Source organism: Acinonyx jubatus, chromosome D3, assembly GCF_027475565.1.
Source record: "Acinonyx jubatus isolate Ajub_Pintada_27869175 chromosome D3, VMU_Ajub_asm_v1.0, whole genome shotgun sequence".
NCBI lineage: Eukaryota > Metazoa > Chordata > Mammalia > Carnivora > Felidae > Acinonyx > Acinonyx jubatus.
The window spans coordinates 84,187,373-84,204,568 of record NC_069392.1 but is presented as its reverse complement, the minus strand read 5'-3'; the positions used below and the strand labels follow the sequence as shown (position 1 = coordinate 84,204,568).

Sequence of the window (17,196 nt, the reverse complement as noted above, 5' to 3'; positions counted from 1 at the left end):
GCCTGTTAGGTTAGAGAACAGTGTAGTTAAGTAAGCAATGTGTATCACATAAACCTCAATTTTGTTATGCCTCATATTTCATCCACTGTACCTGCACATTTTCAGTATGCTACGGACTGAATTGTGCATCCCTAAAATTCCTGTTGAAGCTCTAACCTCCAAGATGAGAGTATTTAGAGACGGAATCTTTAGAAGTAATTAAGTTTGGATGACCTCATGAGGGAGCCCCCCCACGATGAGATTAGTACCCTGATAAGAAAAGTCCTGAGAGACCTTTCTCTTTCTCTCCCCCTTAGCCATAAGGGGGCACAGCAAGAAGATGGCTGTCTGCAAGTCTAACATAGGATCCTCACAGGAAACTGACCCTTCATCTTGGATTTCTAGCCTCCAGAACTCTAATTAATTCCTGTCGTTGAAGCCACCCAGTCTATGGCAGCCTCAGCTAAGACATGGTGTTAGCCAAAGTCCCTACAATCTATTGATAAGTAGCAAGATAAACCCATTTGTTAATGGACTCAAAACCTACAATGACTCTCAGAGGAGATAATATGGAAATGTTGTACATTCAAAAGCTAATATATATTGAGTTATTTATTAGTTACTCATTTCGATACATCACAATGGCATAGAGCCACAAGTCAGGACGCCTGGATTGTGCCTTAGTATTTTCTCCCAGTTGCCAGGCAACTTGGGAAAGCCTCTTACCAGCTCGATGGATCAGTGTCCTTTCCTCGCATAATGATTGGTCTGAAAGATTCCTGAGGCCCCTTCCAGTCTCAGAGCTCGACAACCATGAGTGCACTTTAAATAACGGAAGGCCACTCGCACTTACCGTTCTGCTCTCTCTGTACTCCAGCTGCCAGGAGGTCGGGCTCCCCAAGGCTGATGTCGTTCAGCCGTGTCCCCAGACACTCCATGCAGAGATGTTTGCACCATTCTTCAGCCTCCAGCTCTGAAAATGAGCACACCATCAAAGTCAGAGAGTGCTTCACAGGGACGACACAAGAAGGCTATTTCCTGACCCATTTCCCTGGGTAGGTGGGAAGAGTTCAAACTCTTCCTTAAGAAGGCAAAACAAAAGCTATATTCAAGGAGTGAAACAAAAATCCCCACAGTTATTTCCCATGGGCTGACATGACAACATTATAAAGTGATTTTAAATTATTTCAATGTACTTTCTCTTACGTATGAATAACAGTCAGAATATTTATTATCTAGCATATATACATATGTATATATATAAATGTTATTAAAATCTAAGCTAGTTAACATACAGTGCAGTAATGGTTTCAGGAGTAGAATTTAGTGATTCATTACTTATATATAACCTCCAGGGCTCATCCCAACAAGTGCCTTCCTTAATGTCCATCCCCCATTTAGCCCATTCCCCCACTCTACTCCCCTCCAGCAGCCCTCAAGTTTGTTCTCTGTGCTTAAGAGTCTCTTACGGTTTGCCTCCCTGTCTGTTATCTTATTTTTCCTTCCCTTCCCTTATGTTCATCTGTTTTGTTTCTTAAATTCCACATATGAGTGAAATCATAGGATATTTATCTTTAAGATTGCTTTAGTTTTTGGAAGGGGAGTACTTAGAAAAGTTAATTAAATATAAAATAAAAATATATAAATGAATCTTTGAAAAATGTCAGATTAAAATAAACAAGAAGATGCTTTCCTGAAAGTGACTTAGATCTGCATGGGTTGAAGGTCTGATCCTTCATTCTGAACTGCAATGAATCAAAGATCAGCACAAGAATGTGATAGCTTCTCTTTTGTAAACATCAAAAATTGTCCATCTTTGAAACAAAAATGGGATAGGATATTCAAAGTAACTTTCCCTTTTGGAAAACTCCAATTTATCTAAGATATTGGTTATCTTCCAACTTCTTTATATTTGCAAGCTTCTTCTTTGCTTGAAACATTAGAACATCTTACACCTACACAGAATCTTATAGTATCTAACACTTTCACAAACATCAGTGAATTTGATTCTTATATAAGCCCTTGTGTGGGTGAGGTGGGGAAGGGTTAGTGTCGCACCTGGGTCCCATATCACTGGGACCCATATCACTGGTTGGCACCAAGATAGAACTGAAGCCCGGATCTTGTAGATACTATAATATGAAGAACTTGAGAACGGCTATGAGATTTAAAATTTGGGGCCAAGCCCGAAAATCGCTGCACAGAAATTGGGTGGGAACTTTCCATCGACACCTGCCCGGAGAAATTTCTGACTTTTCCATGTAGCATAAATCTGCACTACAGCAGTTTAATATAGATTGCCTTCAAATCTGTTAGTCTCCGCAGATGACATTCCAGCCTTTGCCTTGGCATTTTAAACTCCCCACAAGAAGTTATCTGTGACAGGTTTTCTTGACTCCAGGGGTTTGAATACCAACTGCTGTGCTCAACGGTCAACACCATCAAACCTGGGTGATGTTTCCTTCTTGTGCTTAGTCACTCTGTCTTAGCATCACAAACAGGTTTGATCAATGAGATGTCAGGCCAAATTTGTCATTTAGTTTTAGCTTTATCAAGACCACAAAATATTGTTAGAAAATAAAAAGAGCATGTAGTCTTGCACAGGGTACCGTTCTGATGAAAATAACAGTTCCCATGCTCTAGTCATGAAAGGTGTTTTCTTTTTTTTATTTTTTTAAGTGTATTTATTTATTCTGGGAGAAAGAGAGAGAAGACAGGGGGAGGGGCAGAGAGAGAGAGAGGGAGAGAGAATATCCCAAGCAGCCTCTGCACTGTCAGTGTGGAGCCCGATGTGGGGCTTGAACTCATGAAGCTGTAAGATCATGACCTGAGCTGAAATCAAGAGTTGGACACTTAACCCCCTGAGCCACGCAGACACCCCGGGTGTTTTCTTTACATAAGGTATGCTTTGCATATGTCAGGGACCATCCTCTCAGCAGTTCTACATGCCATCTACTAAGTCACAGAGGAAGTAGATCCTCCTGTGACCCTGACCTCTTGCTCAGGTGGAATTCAGAGGCTGGGTCTTGCTGTTTAGGCATCTGCTCAGGAACCTAGAAAATAATCCTTCCCAGTCACAAGGGCGCTAATAAAAAAAAAAAGGGCACTTGCTGAGGCTCATAGCTTTCCAAAAACAAAGTTTTTTTCTAGTGAGGGAATTGCCAGCATTCCTGAAAAAAAAAATTATAGAAGCAGCAACAGCATGTACTGGAAATGATTTTCATCAGACAGATGAGATTTGATTTATAAAGTTTATAAATGTTTTGAAAACTTTTCTAACAACAAACCAAAATCTTAAGCCAATTTCTCTATGGCTCTAGAAATCCTTAACATTTCTGTTAAGGGAGACAATATGACTGTTTTCTTTTCCTTTGCACACTTTTATATCTTGAATATATCCCAGGACTCCACAATTTTAATTCATCAGTAAAATCACATGCAATTAACATCGGCATGATTCTACCTGATCCTATCTCCGGTACTCCACAGATGGAGTTGAGGATACCTAGTATGCTGTTTGGGATAAAAATGAAAATGTTAAATACGACAAACACCTTTGTGCCAGTGTTCCCTTTGAATACTAAGTCAGTGCATGCCCAGAGGTTAAAGAAATGTGTTATTCATTTCTGTTAGCTTTTTTTTCTTTGTCCTAGGATTTAATAAGACAAAGAAAACAACCATAGAGTAAAGGGCTTCTATGAAGCTAAAACTCTTCTCTCAAGTAGAACTCAATGTGGCATCTCCGTAAGAACCAGGGAGGTCTTTCAGGACAGAAATGGGAGGCATTCATGGGCTTCTGCCAGCAGGTAAAGATGTCTTTTGTGTCGAATCCTAAGAATTGCAATGCTTCAGCATTTTATTTTATTAAAAAAAATTTTTTTGTAATGTTTATTTTTGAGAGAGAGAGAGACAGAGTGTGAGCAGGGGAGGGGCAGAGAGAGAGAGGGAGACACAGAATCTGAAGCAGGTTCCAGGCTCCAAGCTGTCAGCACAGAGCCCAACACGGGGCTTGAACTCACGGACTGCGAGATCATGACCTGAGCCAAAGTTGACGCTCAACCTACTGAGCCACCCAGGCACCCCTGCTTCAGCATTTTAATAGTGTAGTAGCATATAGGAGTAGAAACAGTAAAAGTAATAGAGTACATATAGTCACATTAAAAACAACTATAAACCATTTCAGAAAGAAAGAGAGAAACAGAGAGAGGGAGAGGGAAGGAGAGAGAGAGAGAGAGAGAGAGAGAGACACCCTTGAAATTCAGGTATCAGGAAAAGTTCACTTTTTTTTTCTAACAGACATTTACTATGAACTCACTAGAAGCCCGGCACCATGCTGGGGTTGCATGAAAAACACAGTCTCTGTTGTGTGTGATTCTAGACTCTGGAAGTGGGGGGGCAGGTGCATCTAGTACGTGGTGCCCCGCAGGGCTGCTGGCTTGGCCCGTAGGACCCAAGAGCCGTGGCAAAGGCTGAGCAACTTGGCAATAATCTGATCAGGGACCTGCAGGGCTAGCACGAAGAAGGGGAGGGCGTGTGTATGTCAGTGTGTGTGTGTCAGTGTGTGTGTGATGGTATATGTGTGAATGTGTGTTTGCCGGTGTGGGGTATCTGTGAGTGCATATCTGTGTGTGTCAGTGGGTGTGAGTCTGTGACTGCATTCGAGTGTGTGTGTTTCATGGTGTGTTAGTGTGGAGGGGATTTGTGACAGTACATGAGTGTGAAGGTGTGTCAGTGTATGCGTGAGGCTACGTGTCTGCATGTGAGGTTGTGTGTCAGCGTGCGTGTGAGTGTGTGAGGGCATGTGTGAGTGTGTGAACGTGTTTGGGGAGTGTGCTGGAGGAACCGGGCTGGGCTGAGGAGGGTGGCCAGGGGCGGAGATGGAAAGGAGTCTCTGGAGCCGTGGGAGTGACATCTCGGATGGCCCTGAGGTCATACAGTAAACTCTGAAAGAGAGCGCTCTGTCGCCTCTCTTCATGCTTTGGTAGTACAGAAGCGGCCCCCCAGAGGCATGGGTTCAGTTACCCAAACATGGCCGAGAGCAGAGGACCCTCCTCTGACACAACGCCAGAAAGTCAGTAGTGGCCTAGCACCGCGTCCCAACGCCTACGTCGCTCACTGCCATGTTATCATCTCACATCATCACAAGAAGAAGGGCGAATACAGGACAAGGTCCTGGGCGAGAGACCCCATGCCCATGACTTTTATTACAGTATATTGTTATAATGGTTCTACTTTATTATTAGTTATTGTTGTTAATCTTGTAGTGTGCCTAATTTGTAAAGAAAACCTTATCATGGGTATGATTGTACAGGACAAAACACAGTCTAATAGGGTTTGGTTCCATTCCTGGTTTTAGGCATCCACTGGCGTCTTAGACGTACCCGCCCTCCCCCCAATGGATTGTTGGGGGGGACTACTGTGCTATTTAGTTCAATTAGATCAGCCCCAAACCTTTATCTCAAACGTATTAAGCCTTAGAGTCTGCACACTTGATCTAATAGTTTTGCTCCAGATAAGCTGAATTTAAGTATTATACAAGCCTTTATTATTTTTTTAATCTGTTTTTGATAGTCACCTTTCAAATAATTACACCTATACTTTTTATTTGTTTGTCCTTAGGAAAACTATGTATTGACGTCCTTTAATCTTCTACGGTGTGTTAGTTTATTTCATCCTATTATTATTTAACTAGTGTTTTCCTCTGAATTATCTTCCATTTTTTACCGTCCTCTATTTTATTTTTGTGGAACAGAGGTGATTAAATACAAATGCAATAATCTGAACCCACTGCATTTTAAAATATTTATTTTCCCACAGACTCAGGGCCTTTTGTCTTCCGTTTCATCTTCCAAACTTCCACCTGCCCATAGTGTGTAAATAATTAAGTTTCTTTATAAAGGAATAAAGGCACAGAAATGTTTTACAATCTTTTCTATGTTTTCTCTTCACGAGAGAAATGTTTGTTCCAGACAATGTCTTTTTCAGACAGCTTGCAGCTATGCTCACATTTTTAATTCAGGTAAGTAACTTTTCCTCTAGAACTGACACCCAAATCATTTTTTCATTATGATTTATGAAATGGAGATTTCCCATTAGTGAAATGAAATTAGGTAACTTCCAAAAGAAAAAACAGAAAGATGTTTGGGGATAACCAGTCAAATGGAGAAGGGAGACTGAACTAAATGAGTGAGTTATGAGACAAATGAGTTTACTGATGGCAGGGAAAAGATCAGGGAAAGTGCAAAATGGAAATACAGTCAAGGGCGGATGGCCCTTCCCCAAGTATCTTTCCGTCCCTCCTCCAGAATTTTGGGGACAGAATAGCTGTGTATCCCTTTGAATCAGAAGTGGTCTTACCAAAGCAGACCCTTAATTAATGCCTACTGAATAAATGATTAAGAGTCAGCTTTATTACTTTCCTTAAATTTGAGCCTTAGGATAATGACATGAAACTTAAATGATCCAAAATAGGCTATATTTGAAAACAGTGAAAAAATTTCCATCACATATGTGGAAAATGGCCACCAGCACTAAACAAAATGAAATTTAAAAATAACACCAAATCAGTTTCATGTTAATTTACAGTAAGATGCAAGGCTAATTTTGTGTGGAAATAATAAACCACTGCACGTAGTTCTCACTGGATTTAGCTTTTGTTAATAATCTTGGAAAAACGTAGGTAAAATAATCCTCATGTCTTCACCAAAACTAGCAATTCTTAAGTATAGCCAGTGCTTATCTTCTGTGCAGATTTGGTGTGATTGGTGATAAATGTTGTTTTTATATTTATTAAAATTTATTGTAGTTTTTATTTTATTTATTAAAGTCTTTATTTTTTTACACGCTTTGGTTGAAAGCGAAGAAAAACGTCTCCCCATGCAGACTTGTGCTTAAGGAATACAAAGATCTCTTGTACTGCTGTAGGAAATTTATAGACCTATTAAGATATACAATGCTTTGTTGAGGATTTTCATTCTTGGAAATTGGCACCTACTTGTTACTTAACTGGCCTTGTTGATATTTTATGGACTTTTCCTTTCACTTTTTCTGTAATAGAAAGACAAGAAACCGGTTAAAATCTAAACACTTGTTTCAACAAATACGTGTCTCTGTTTTCAGGTCACAGTAAAGAGCTTGATTCATTGAAGTCAGATTGCTAGGATGGGTTGGTTTCAAGACTGAAGAACCTTCTAGTGTTCTTTTTCTGAGTAGAAACTGCGTGTATTTCCTTTCCCCGGAGGGGCCTCGTTTGCCCCATTCCGCATTCCCTCACACCCAATAATCTTTTAAAACTTGTTTCAAATCTGAGATCCTCAGTTTAGCCCCTTCAGATCCATGTTTGGATTGGGCACCCTTCCTCTATATTTGCACTCTGGACATACTTTCCCCAGAGCCCCTGTATATCATGATTCATCCGTCTGCCTTTCCCAATTAGCATATTTAGGATATTGGAATGTGGGAGACATTGATTCAGTCCCTCTAGATCCTGGCACGACACCTGGGTATGGAAACCAATTAACAAATGTGGAATAAGTAAATAGATGTGATTTGCAGTAAATTCCCAGAAATTTCAGACAGATTCTAGAACCAAATGCAGCAGATAATTTGGGCAGTAGTCATTTGCTGCTTGTTCTGAAGTCTCTATTCATCACCACTTAAGTGAAGATTATAACTTTTGTTATTCACAGCTGGCTAATCTAGATAAAAAAGACATCTTTGATTAGGGAGGAGAAGGGAGAAATACCAAATATGGTTCTCTATTGAACTTCAATAATTCTAAAATATGTCCCATTCAAAATGTGTCTTATTTTATTAGGCTGTCTTTTTCTTTTACTGTATTAGTGGTATTTATGTCAAAATGGCAGTCTTGTATAAAGTCCTCTGATGCTGTATGTGATAAACACTTGATCAAATTTTTAGATTGATCTTAGTAAAGGTCAACTTAGAACCAAAGAAAAGGAATTATTACCTGTTTATTCCATCTTTGATGCACACAATCATAACTTATTTTCCTTCAAATTTTTAAAAGTTTTATTTTATTTTATTATTTACTTTGCGAGAAAAAGAGAAAGAGAGCACGAGCGAGAGAAAGAGAGAGAGAATGAGCAGAGGAGGGGCAGAGAAAGAGAATCGGAAGCAGGCTCCACACTGTCAGTGCGGAGCCCGATGCGGAGCTCAAACTTACGAACCGCGAGGACCTGAGCCCAAACCAAGAGTCTGATGCCCAACCGACTGAGCCACCCAGGTGCTCCTTATTTTCCTTAGTTTAACAGCATTTTGATACATCAGATTTCTGAATTCAGAATAGCTATTTCTCTCCTTTTGTGAACTGGGGGGAGTCAGGTGAGACTTTCAGATGCTACCAAACAGAAAATTGCTCCTGCCCATCCTTCAAAGTAACAAATGACAAATAGTGGCAAATGGCAGAATCACCAAATGGGCTGCTTTTTAGCCTGGCAGGAAGTTGTTGCAAAATGGTTTAATATGGAAGCCAGTAAATGCCATAATTCAGAGAAAATAAGAAAGAACAGAAATTGAGACTCACAAATAGTCTGAAAATGACGATATACCGTGTGTGTGTGTGTGTGTGTGTGTGTGTGTGTTGTAAAGATGGAAACAGGATGTTAAACATTCCGAGAAAGCAAGATTAGAAAGGACCTTTTGCAACAACACTGAAGGCCAGCTTAGGAATGAGTGCATTTCTGGGATGGAAAGCCAGCATCCGGATGGAATACTTTCCAATCTGCAGAAATCTTAATGGATACCAAGAGAGTATTCGATGCACACACTTCAAGCTTCTCACAAGAACAATTAGGAAGCAGAGAACTTTTTGAGGGAGAGATGCTGTCAAGAGCTTTCATCGTACTCATGTTCTCATATGGCCTAAAATTAATTCCCTCCTATGCAACAATCCTGAGGTGTTTGGGAGGGGTAAGCAAAACAAGAAAGAGGAGAGCTATGTGCTAGAAGATGGAAATGTTGCCAGTGCCATGGTTTTCTAAGACTACAGTCTAAACTCACATAGGGATCTAAAACTTTCTATCTACACAGCCAAATTTATTACAAAAGCATTTGGCAATAGCTCATACTGAGTATGGAACTGAATTTGGCCAGTAATCTCAATGAGCCTACAAGTGGGGTCATCCCCAGAGCTTCTAGAAAGGAACACAGCCTTGCTGACACCTTACGTTTTGCCAAGTGAGAGTGTGTTGCACTTCTGCTCTTCAGAAATGTAAGATGGTACATTTGTACTGTTTTAAGCTGCTGTGTGTGGTGATTTGTTATGTTAGTCGTTGAACACCAAAACCAATACAAAGTCCAAACAGTCTATTTCTCTCTATTAAGAACACCTTCAAGCAGACAAATTAATTGAACAGGATTTTAGCCATAAAAAATGAGAAATACACACACACACACACACACACACACAAATGGAAGGAACACATTGTGATTCAATCTTCTTGAAGCTTAGGAAATTGAGGATTTCTTGATTATTAAAATTGGGGTAAAGAAGTCCCAAGACAGAGAACAGAGATACCACAAGAACTAAGCAAGAAGGCAGCAGGGCAAATCATCAAGAGGGTCCAAGGGAGACTTGGAGCCACCACCAGAGAGAGGAGATCCACTTTGGATCCACAGACACTGAGAGAGGACTGGGTAGATGGGTACCTGATCTACAGGGAAGGGACGTGAAAGGGTGTGTGAGGTAAGGGAACAGAGGCCACACAGAAGGCAAACATGAGTTCAGGGCACACACTGGGTTGAGAGAGATCAGAGTAATTTTCAGGGTCAGTCTTCCAGTTTCACAGCTTCTGAGGAAGAACAAAGGTAAAAGGAAAGAGAAAGTATCATTTAGCAACTGGGTAGTTAAGAGAAAAAGAAGTTAAGTAGAAAATGTCGGGTCTTATAAGACAAAAAGTTGCCACCACCTCAGAGAACTCACAATCCCTCCTCCTTCACCAAAGCAAACAAGCAAAATCCTTGAAACCTGCCTGGACTAACAGAGAAGAGTTGAATTAAACCAGGACTGTTAAAAAACACCCAGTCCTAAGAACCAGCAAAGGACATACATAAGTCCATGGAGAAGGACTGCGGATTTTGAGACATGAAAATTCACACAAGTTGCAGTCACGTTAGGAAAAGCACCTCTCACCTCACACACAGAAGAAAACTGTGGGTATACACTCCAAAAAAATGGAATACATTCAAACAAGCATTTGTAGCTATAAAAAATCAGCTTGAATTAGAAATTCAAAAACAAAGCATAGAAATGAATAAAAGATAAGAGAAATAAAGAGTGGAATGAATCTAGAAAAGATGTGGAAGAAGCACTAACTCACAGGTGAAAAACAAAAGACAGAGTACTTAAGGGAGAAGAGACTCAAATAAGAATTTATTTGGAGGTGTTGACCAGAGTTAGAGAATATAACCGTCATAAAGAAAGGGGTAAAAAGAATCAGAGAGAAGTAGGGGCCATGGATAACAGGCAAAGGAACTCCCAGTGTTCCAAGAGAGTGGACACGGGGGTGGGGGGATGAGGACTGTGTAGATTTAGGACTTATTCATGAGAACCTATGATGTTTGCAAGTTTGCAGAAGTTGGAGTATGAGGGAAAGGGAGAAATTAAAACGAACACAACATTTTTTTTTTGCCTATGCAACGGGGAGAATGGAGCTGTCTTCTGGTGAAACAGCGAAGATTGTGGGAGAGGCACATTTGGAAGAAAGCAAGGGCTCAGTTGTAGAAATAAGTTGAGATGCTTATAAGACATAGAAGTGGATAGATGAATGGGTGGCTGGATATACAGCCCCAGCGTTCAGAATGGAGTTCAGATCGGACGTATAAATGTGGACTGAAAAGCATGTAGGTATTACTTAAAGCCATATGCCCATGTGAGACCAACAACTGTCTTGTTTGCATAGACAAAACAAGAAGCCACTTAAGGACTAAGACCTGGGCTCTCCCACGATGAGAGATCTGGGATAAGAGGAGAGAAGGAGGGTTAGAAGTAACAGACATTTAAGGAAGAAGAAATGAAAAATAGCATAATATGCCGAAGCAAGGACAAAAAGGGTTTCAAGAAGCCAAGGACTTTTTAATTTTGTTGTGTTTTTAGCTTTATTGAGGTATAACTGACAAATAAAATTGTAATATATGTAAAGCGTGCAACACGGTCTTTTGATATGTGTCTACATTGTGAAAAGATTCCCACAATCAAGTTAATTAATGTATCCATCCTTTTTAATTAATATATTTAATTTTGTGTGTGTGTAAGCACACTGAAGTTCTATTCTGTCAAAGAATTTCAAATATACAATATGGTATTATCAACTATGGTCACCATGCTGTACGTTAGATCCCAGAACTTATTTATCTTGTAACTGAAAATTTGTACGCTTTTAACCAACCTTCTCATTTCTCCCACTCCCCAACCCTTCGCAACCACTGTTCCACTTTATTTCTATGAGAACTTGACTTTTATTTGTTTTTAATTCCACATATAATTATGCCATGTGGTATTTGTCTTTCTTTGTCTGATTTCATTTAGCACAATACCCTCAAAGTTCATGCATGTTGTCACAAATGGCATGATTTGCTTCTTTTTTAAGGCCAAATAATACTCCACTGTGTGTGTGTGTGTGTGTGTGTGTGTGTGTGTGTGTGTGTGTGACATCTTCTTTATCCATTAATCCCTTGATGGACACTTAAGTTTTTTCCATATCTTGGTTATTATGAGTAACATCGCAGTGAACATGGGAGTATAGCTATGTCTTCAAGATCATGATTTCTTTTCCTTTAGATATACAACCAGAAGTGAAATTGCTGGATCATATGGTAGTTCTACTTTTAATGTCTTGAGGAACCTTCATACTGTTTTCCATAGTGGTTGTACCAATTTACATTCCCACCAACAGTGTACAAAGGTTCCCTTTGCTCCACATCCTGGCCAGCCAGCATTTGTTATCTTTTGCCAACTGTATATATGGCCAATTAGTTTTCTACAAAGGTGCCAAAAATATACAATGGGGAAAAGATAGTCTCTTCAATAAATGGTGTTAGGAAAACTGGTTATCCACATGCAAACAATGAAAATGGATCCCAATCTTACACTGCACACAAAATTCAATTCCAAATGGATTCCAATTCCATTGGAATGTAAAGCCTGAGACCATGAAGCACCTAGAAGAAAACATAGAGGGTAAGCTCCTTGACATTGGTTTTGGCAATGATTTTCTGGATTTGACATCAAAAGCACAGGCAACAAAAGATAAATAAACAAGTGGAATTACATCAAACTAAAAAGCTTCTGAACAGCAAACAAAACCATCAACAAAATGAAAAGGTAACCTATGGAATGGGAAAAAAATATTCACCAACCACCTATCCTATAAGGGGTTAATACCCAAAATATCCAGGGAACTCATACAAATCAAGAGCAGCCAAACAAATAACCCAATCAAAAGATGAGCAAAGGACCTGAATGGGCATTTTTCCAAAGAAGACATCCTACAAGCCCGTGGGTACATGAAACGGTGCTCCACATCACTTCCCGTAAGAGAAATGCAAGTTAAAACCACAATAAGGTATCACATGGCCAGCTGTTTTAAATACTAGCAAAACTCAAATAAAATGAAGTTTAAAAACTGAGCACAAGATTTACCAATGTGGAGGGCATTGATTACCTTAACAAGAAGCGTTCCTGTTAGACTGATAGAAAAGAATCCTGAATAGGTACAAGAAAAAATAGAAGAGAGGGGACACAGACTGGAGTCAGAGCACAGGTGGATACAGAACTCTATTCACAGGGTTTGGGTTTGTTTTTTATAAAGGGAAGACGAGAAATGGCGTAGTAGCTGAAGGGGGAAGTGAGATCAAGCATTTTGTTTGATAACTGGTTATAGTGGCATAAAGGTAGGGTATTAGTGTTTGTGCAGGTGTGTGAGAAGTTAGTAGTGCTATAGACAAGAGCTCCATGGGGATCAGATTCTGGAGGGAGGAGATGACCTAGCAGTATGAGCTTCTCGTGGTACCTTATGTGACAAGGATAAAGGGCATGTTGACATTAGTCCTGAAGGCTCCATGCTGATAGTATGGTGCACAGATAGTGCTAAAGGGAGACAGGGACGGAAGGTCTTTCTAGGGAGCACAGAATGTGCTTCTGGGCTTCCTGGTAGCTCCTGGTGATGAAGGTGGAGTCTGCGGAAAGATATACTTATTCCCAAATCAGCGAGATACTTCCTCATTACTGCAAAGTAAGGCCTACATATATGGTCTCAGGCTGAGTTCACAGACAGTCTCCTAATCCCTACTGACTGCACACTGCAGAGGGCTGTCTTCTTGATTTTTACAGAAGACTGGGCCATCAGAAGGAAGTTATTTCTTACTCAACCAGTCTAACAAAAGTTGGAGTCTTCTTCGACTTCTGTCATCTAACTCATTCCATACCTTCCATCTCATGCCATACGATCCAATCAAGCAATCAATAACTTTTGATACGTATTATGTGCAAAACACCATTTAATGTCCTGGGATAAAGTCTCTGTTTCTCTCTGTCTTGCTCACATTCTAGTGCAAATAGTCAACGCAGCAGCAGAAAGGATTAATTTAGGTAGTGACAGAGTCAGGCATTTGTGGTAGCTTTTTTAGCGTGGTCAATGCTTTCTTATCTATAGAGATGACATCATCAAATGGAACATTAAAGTATTTCTCACAAATGACTTCTCCCCATTTCCACTGCTACAGTTCTTTGTTTCCTTGTCACTGCTGGACTAAGATAAAAGCTTCTTCATGGACCTTCTTATAGCAATCATGTCCACATCTAATCCATATGATACACTTGGGTACATTTAACAGATGCTATCATTCTATTTCCCATCTTAAGTCTCTTCATACTTCCTAATATTTATGTATTTTATTACCCTATCTTTTTTGGAGTATGGAAAACAGCATTCTAACATGTTTCCATTGTCTCCAGCTGCTCCCTCTGTAACAATTATTAGTGCTAGTCAACAAATTCTTTCGTTCTTTTCCCTTGGGGCTTATAGTATGATGGCACCTCCTTGCATTGACATCTGGTTTAGTCGTTGGTTTGGCCAATGAATTGTGAGTAGATATTCCTTGTGACATTACTGTACGAAAGTTGTAAGAGCTAGGTGTACAATTCTTTGTTTTCTTCCCACTGATGCAATGATATAAAAGCAAGTAACAAAACAGGGCTTGCACAAGTCTAGCTTCCTGATGTGCATGATTAACAGAGCCATTCTACAGATCCACAGGGTAAGTGGAAAAAGGTTTAAAGGGCGAAGGCGCTAAGATTTGGGGATTGCTATGGCTGCATACCTCACATTTCCTAATCTAAAAAAAAAGAGAAAGAAAGAAATAGAAGTGAGGTGATGCTATCACACAAAAAATTAAATGGTATCATTGTCTTGATGGTCAGTCTGCAAGGGATAATGAAACTGTCAAGGAATATCGGAAAGATGCTGATCCATACTATGCAGTGGTAAACTATTTGGTTAAAATATCACCTGTGATAACTTGGTGATGGCATTAGAAAATTCAGTGAAGTAGGGAGAGGACTTGGAAATAGAATATTGGCAGCAAGTGTTAATGGCTGTAGCTGCATTTGGCAAGGAATTAAGGAAATGAATTGGTCATTCTGCACATAAAAGGACTAAAAGGAAATAGACTGTATCCAAGAAACTGGAGCCTTTCCAAGGTTGAAAAAGGCAATGGCTTCTCAACTCCAAGTCAACTCCAATAAGAATAAACAGTGTAAGACTTCGAGTTATATATTCTTTCTTGGAACCTCTGAATGGCTGAAAAGTCTTTGGAGTAAAGGTCTTGTCAAGAGTGTGATGTCCAGTGTATCTGTTCATTTGGAGAAATAGCTTTGGGAAAAGATACCAAGGGGCTGGTTCTTCTACCAAACCTGGCTGCTCCAGGTCTGAATGAGAAACAGCAGGAGGCCTAGGATTCAAGGGAAGCACTTCTAGAAAAGAAATGTGGACATAACTATGGGCACATGGAACAAAGTAAGATCAAACAAATTAAAAATGGGTTATGCTTTTAAAAAGAGTTACACTATGAAAGAGATAGTAAGCTGCTCTCACAACACTTGAGGAAAGGCGTTTGGAGCTTGTATACAACACTTGAGTTTTTAGGGCAGAAAGCTGTCTGAGAAAACTTCTTAGCTCCTAGAGAGGGTATATACTACCATGTTCGCTTCAGATGTCAAGTCAAGGCAGAAAAACAGAAGTCAGGAAACTCCCAGAAAGTGAGATCATGGGTTTTGGGTAATCATGTACTGGTGATTCCCCCCAGGGAGAAACATGGGTTCCTAATCAAGTAAAAAGCCCATCCACACAGCAGTGGCCTTTGTACCTGTCTCATGCCACAGTACGCATTGATATGGAGGCCACTGGTTTCTACCATGAAGACCGACATCTGGACCCACTGTAGGGAAAACTGTGCATCCAACTGGATGTCGGGATTGGAGGAAGCACTGGGGCTGTGTCTTTCGGGGAGGAGTGAATGCGTTTTGTGTTTAAGAAGAAAAATTCAACGGGTTTTTGGTGACCAGAAACATGAATAGTGGGATTCCTTTGCATAGTTTATTTGGTAAGCCACTTCTTTTAGGCACATAATAAAATGCATTTTCTCCCTTTGGAGGTAGTCACTGAGTGAATTAGAAAGATTAAAATATTTTACGTAATGTTCCCTCCAAAGGCACAGAGCTTGAGCCACTCTGAGAGCATATGAAGCAAGTACTGCCTGCAATTAGGAGATGAGATGAATGTGAGGAGTATTTATGCTTACCTCTAAGAAGAGCAAGCTAGAAGTTTTGACCATTATATAACCTGGAAGTCTCATTTCATTCTAACCATACATTCATAAAAGAAGAAAGCATGAGGGCCACTTGTGTTGAAATCTAAATAATTAATGAGGCGCAGAAAAGTGATAATTGTTCCATCATTATGATTTACATGTTCTATTGATACAACCATAAGTACTCTACAGCTTATAAAGACAGCTTTTGAAAAGCCACAGTCAAAATGACAGCATACAATAAATATTATATTGAAATTAATTCATTGAAATTAATTCATTGGGAATAAAGATAATATGTTATTCACAGAAGAGTACTTACAGAGGTGTGAAAAATTACTTTGTAGTGAAAAATTATTTAGTCGTAATGATTGGAAAACAAAATACAGAAATCATGAAAAAAACCCAATGATTAGTTATAATTAAAAAAACACCATAAGAATTTCAAATATTAGATCCTGTTATTAAGTAACATACCTTTTTGATGCAGAGATTTTAAATTTCGATCTTTATTTTTATATCACTTTTGTGACCCAATCCAAAGATTACATTATAATTTATTGAAAAATGTGTTTGTTCACCAGTCACCCTTCAAATGAATGGGGCTTCTGAAAGGATATAAATTGGAAATAAATTTTTCACATATTGAAGAAAAAATTTTATTAAATTTTTAATATAGTTGAATGGGATTTGTCCTCTTGTGTTTGGATCCAGCTAAAGCTACCACCCGAAAACAATTAAATATTCCACATTCTGATAACGTTCTAAAGAGAGCTACCGTATGCATTTACACAGTGCCTAAAATTAGAAGTCTGAAAACAGGCTAGTTTCCTTCACTTGGTACAATCTCTTCCCATGGATGTGTTGCATGAAAAATAACAAGCAAAAAAATAATCTGAGCACTGATATGGCTGCCGAGAAGAGTACGATGGCGATTTCTACCATTCCATCCCTTAAGCCAAGGGAGAGGGTGTTTTTATGCATCTCTGAGTGGGGGGGGGGGGGGGCAGGGTGGTAAGAGAACTCCCTAGACACTTGGGAATATCTCTAGGACACACAAGAAGCGAAGACTGCTATTTTCACTCCCAAGTTGGCAATCTGCTTATGCACTAGATTTGCTCTTTTGCATTATTATCAATTTGATAATGGGGGAAGGGAAACTGGAAAGAGACTCAAAGTCTACACTGGTGGGAGGCCTGCATTCTCATGCCCTGGATGACAGAAATAAAAGAATTCAGTATATCCCAAGTGGTCCCTGCTGAAGCCCAAAAGGGCTGTCTTCTGGGCGAGGGCTGGAGAATAGACCCCAGGAATAGAAAGTTCTGAATAGGGGGTGCCTAGGTGGCTCAGTGCTTAAGCATCCGACTTTGGCTCAGGTCATGATCTTGC

The 17,196-nt window shown here is 39.8% G+C and overlaps 1 protein-coding gene across 1 annotated transcript in view; it reads right to left on the bottom strand.

The window, feature by feature from the left end:
- Positions 1 to 17,196, bottom strand: part of DOK6 (docking protein 6) — a 365,783-nt gene that overhangs the window by 159,529 nt on the left and 189,058 nt on the right. Inside the window, exon 4 of the mRNA XM_027069157.2 lies at positions 833 to 952. Within this exon, the coding sequence (XP_026924958.1) occupies positions 833 to 952 (120 nt within the window). The remainder of the gene's footprint in view (positions 1 to 832; positions 953 to 17,196) is intronic.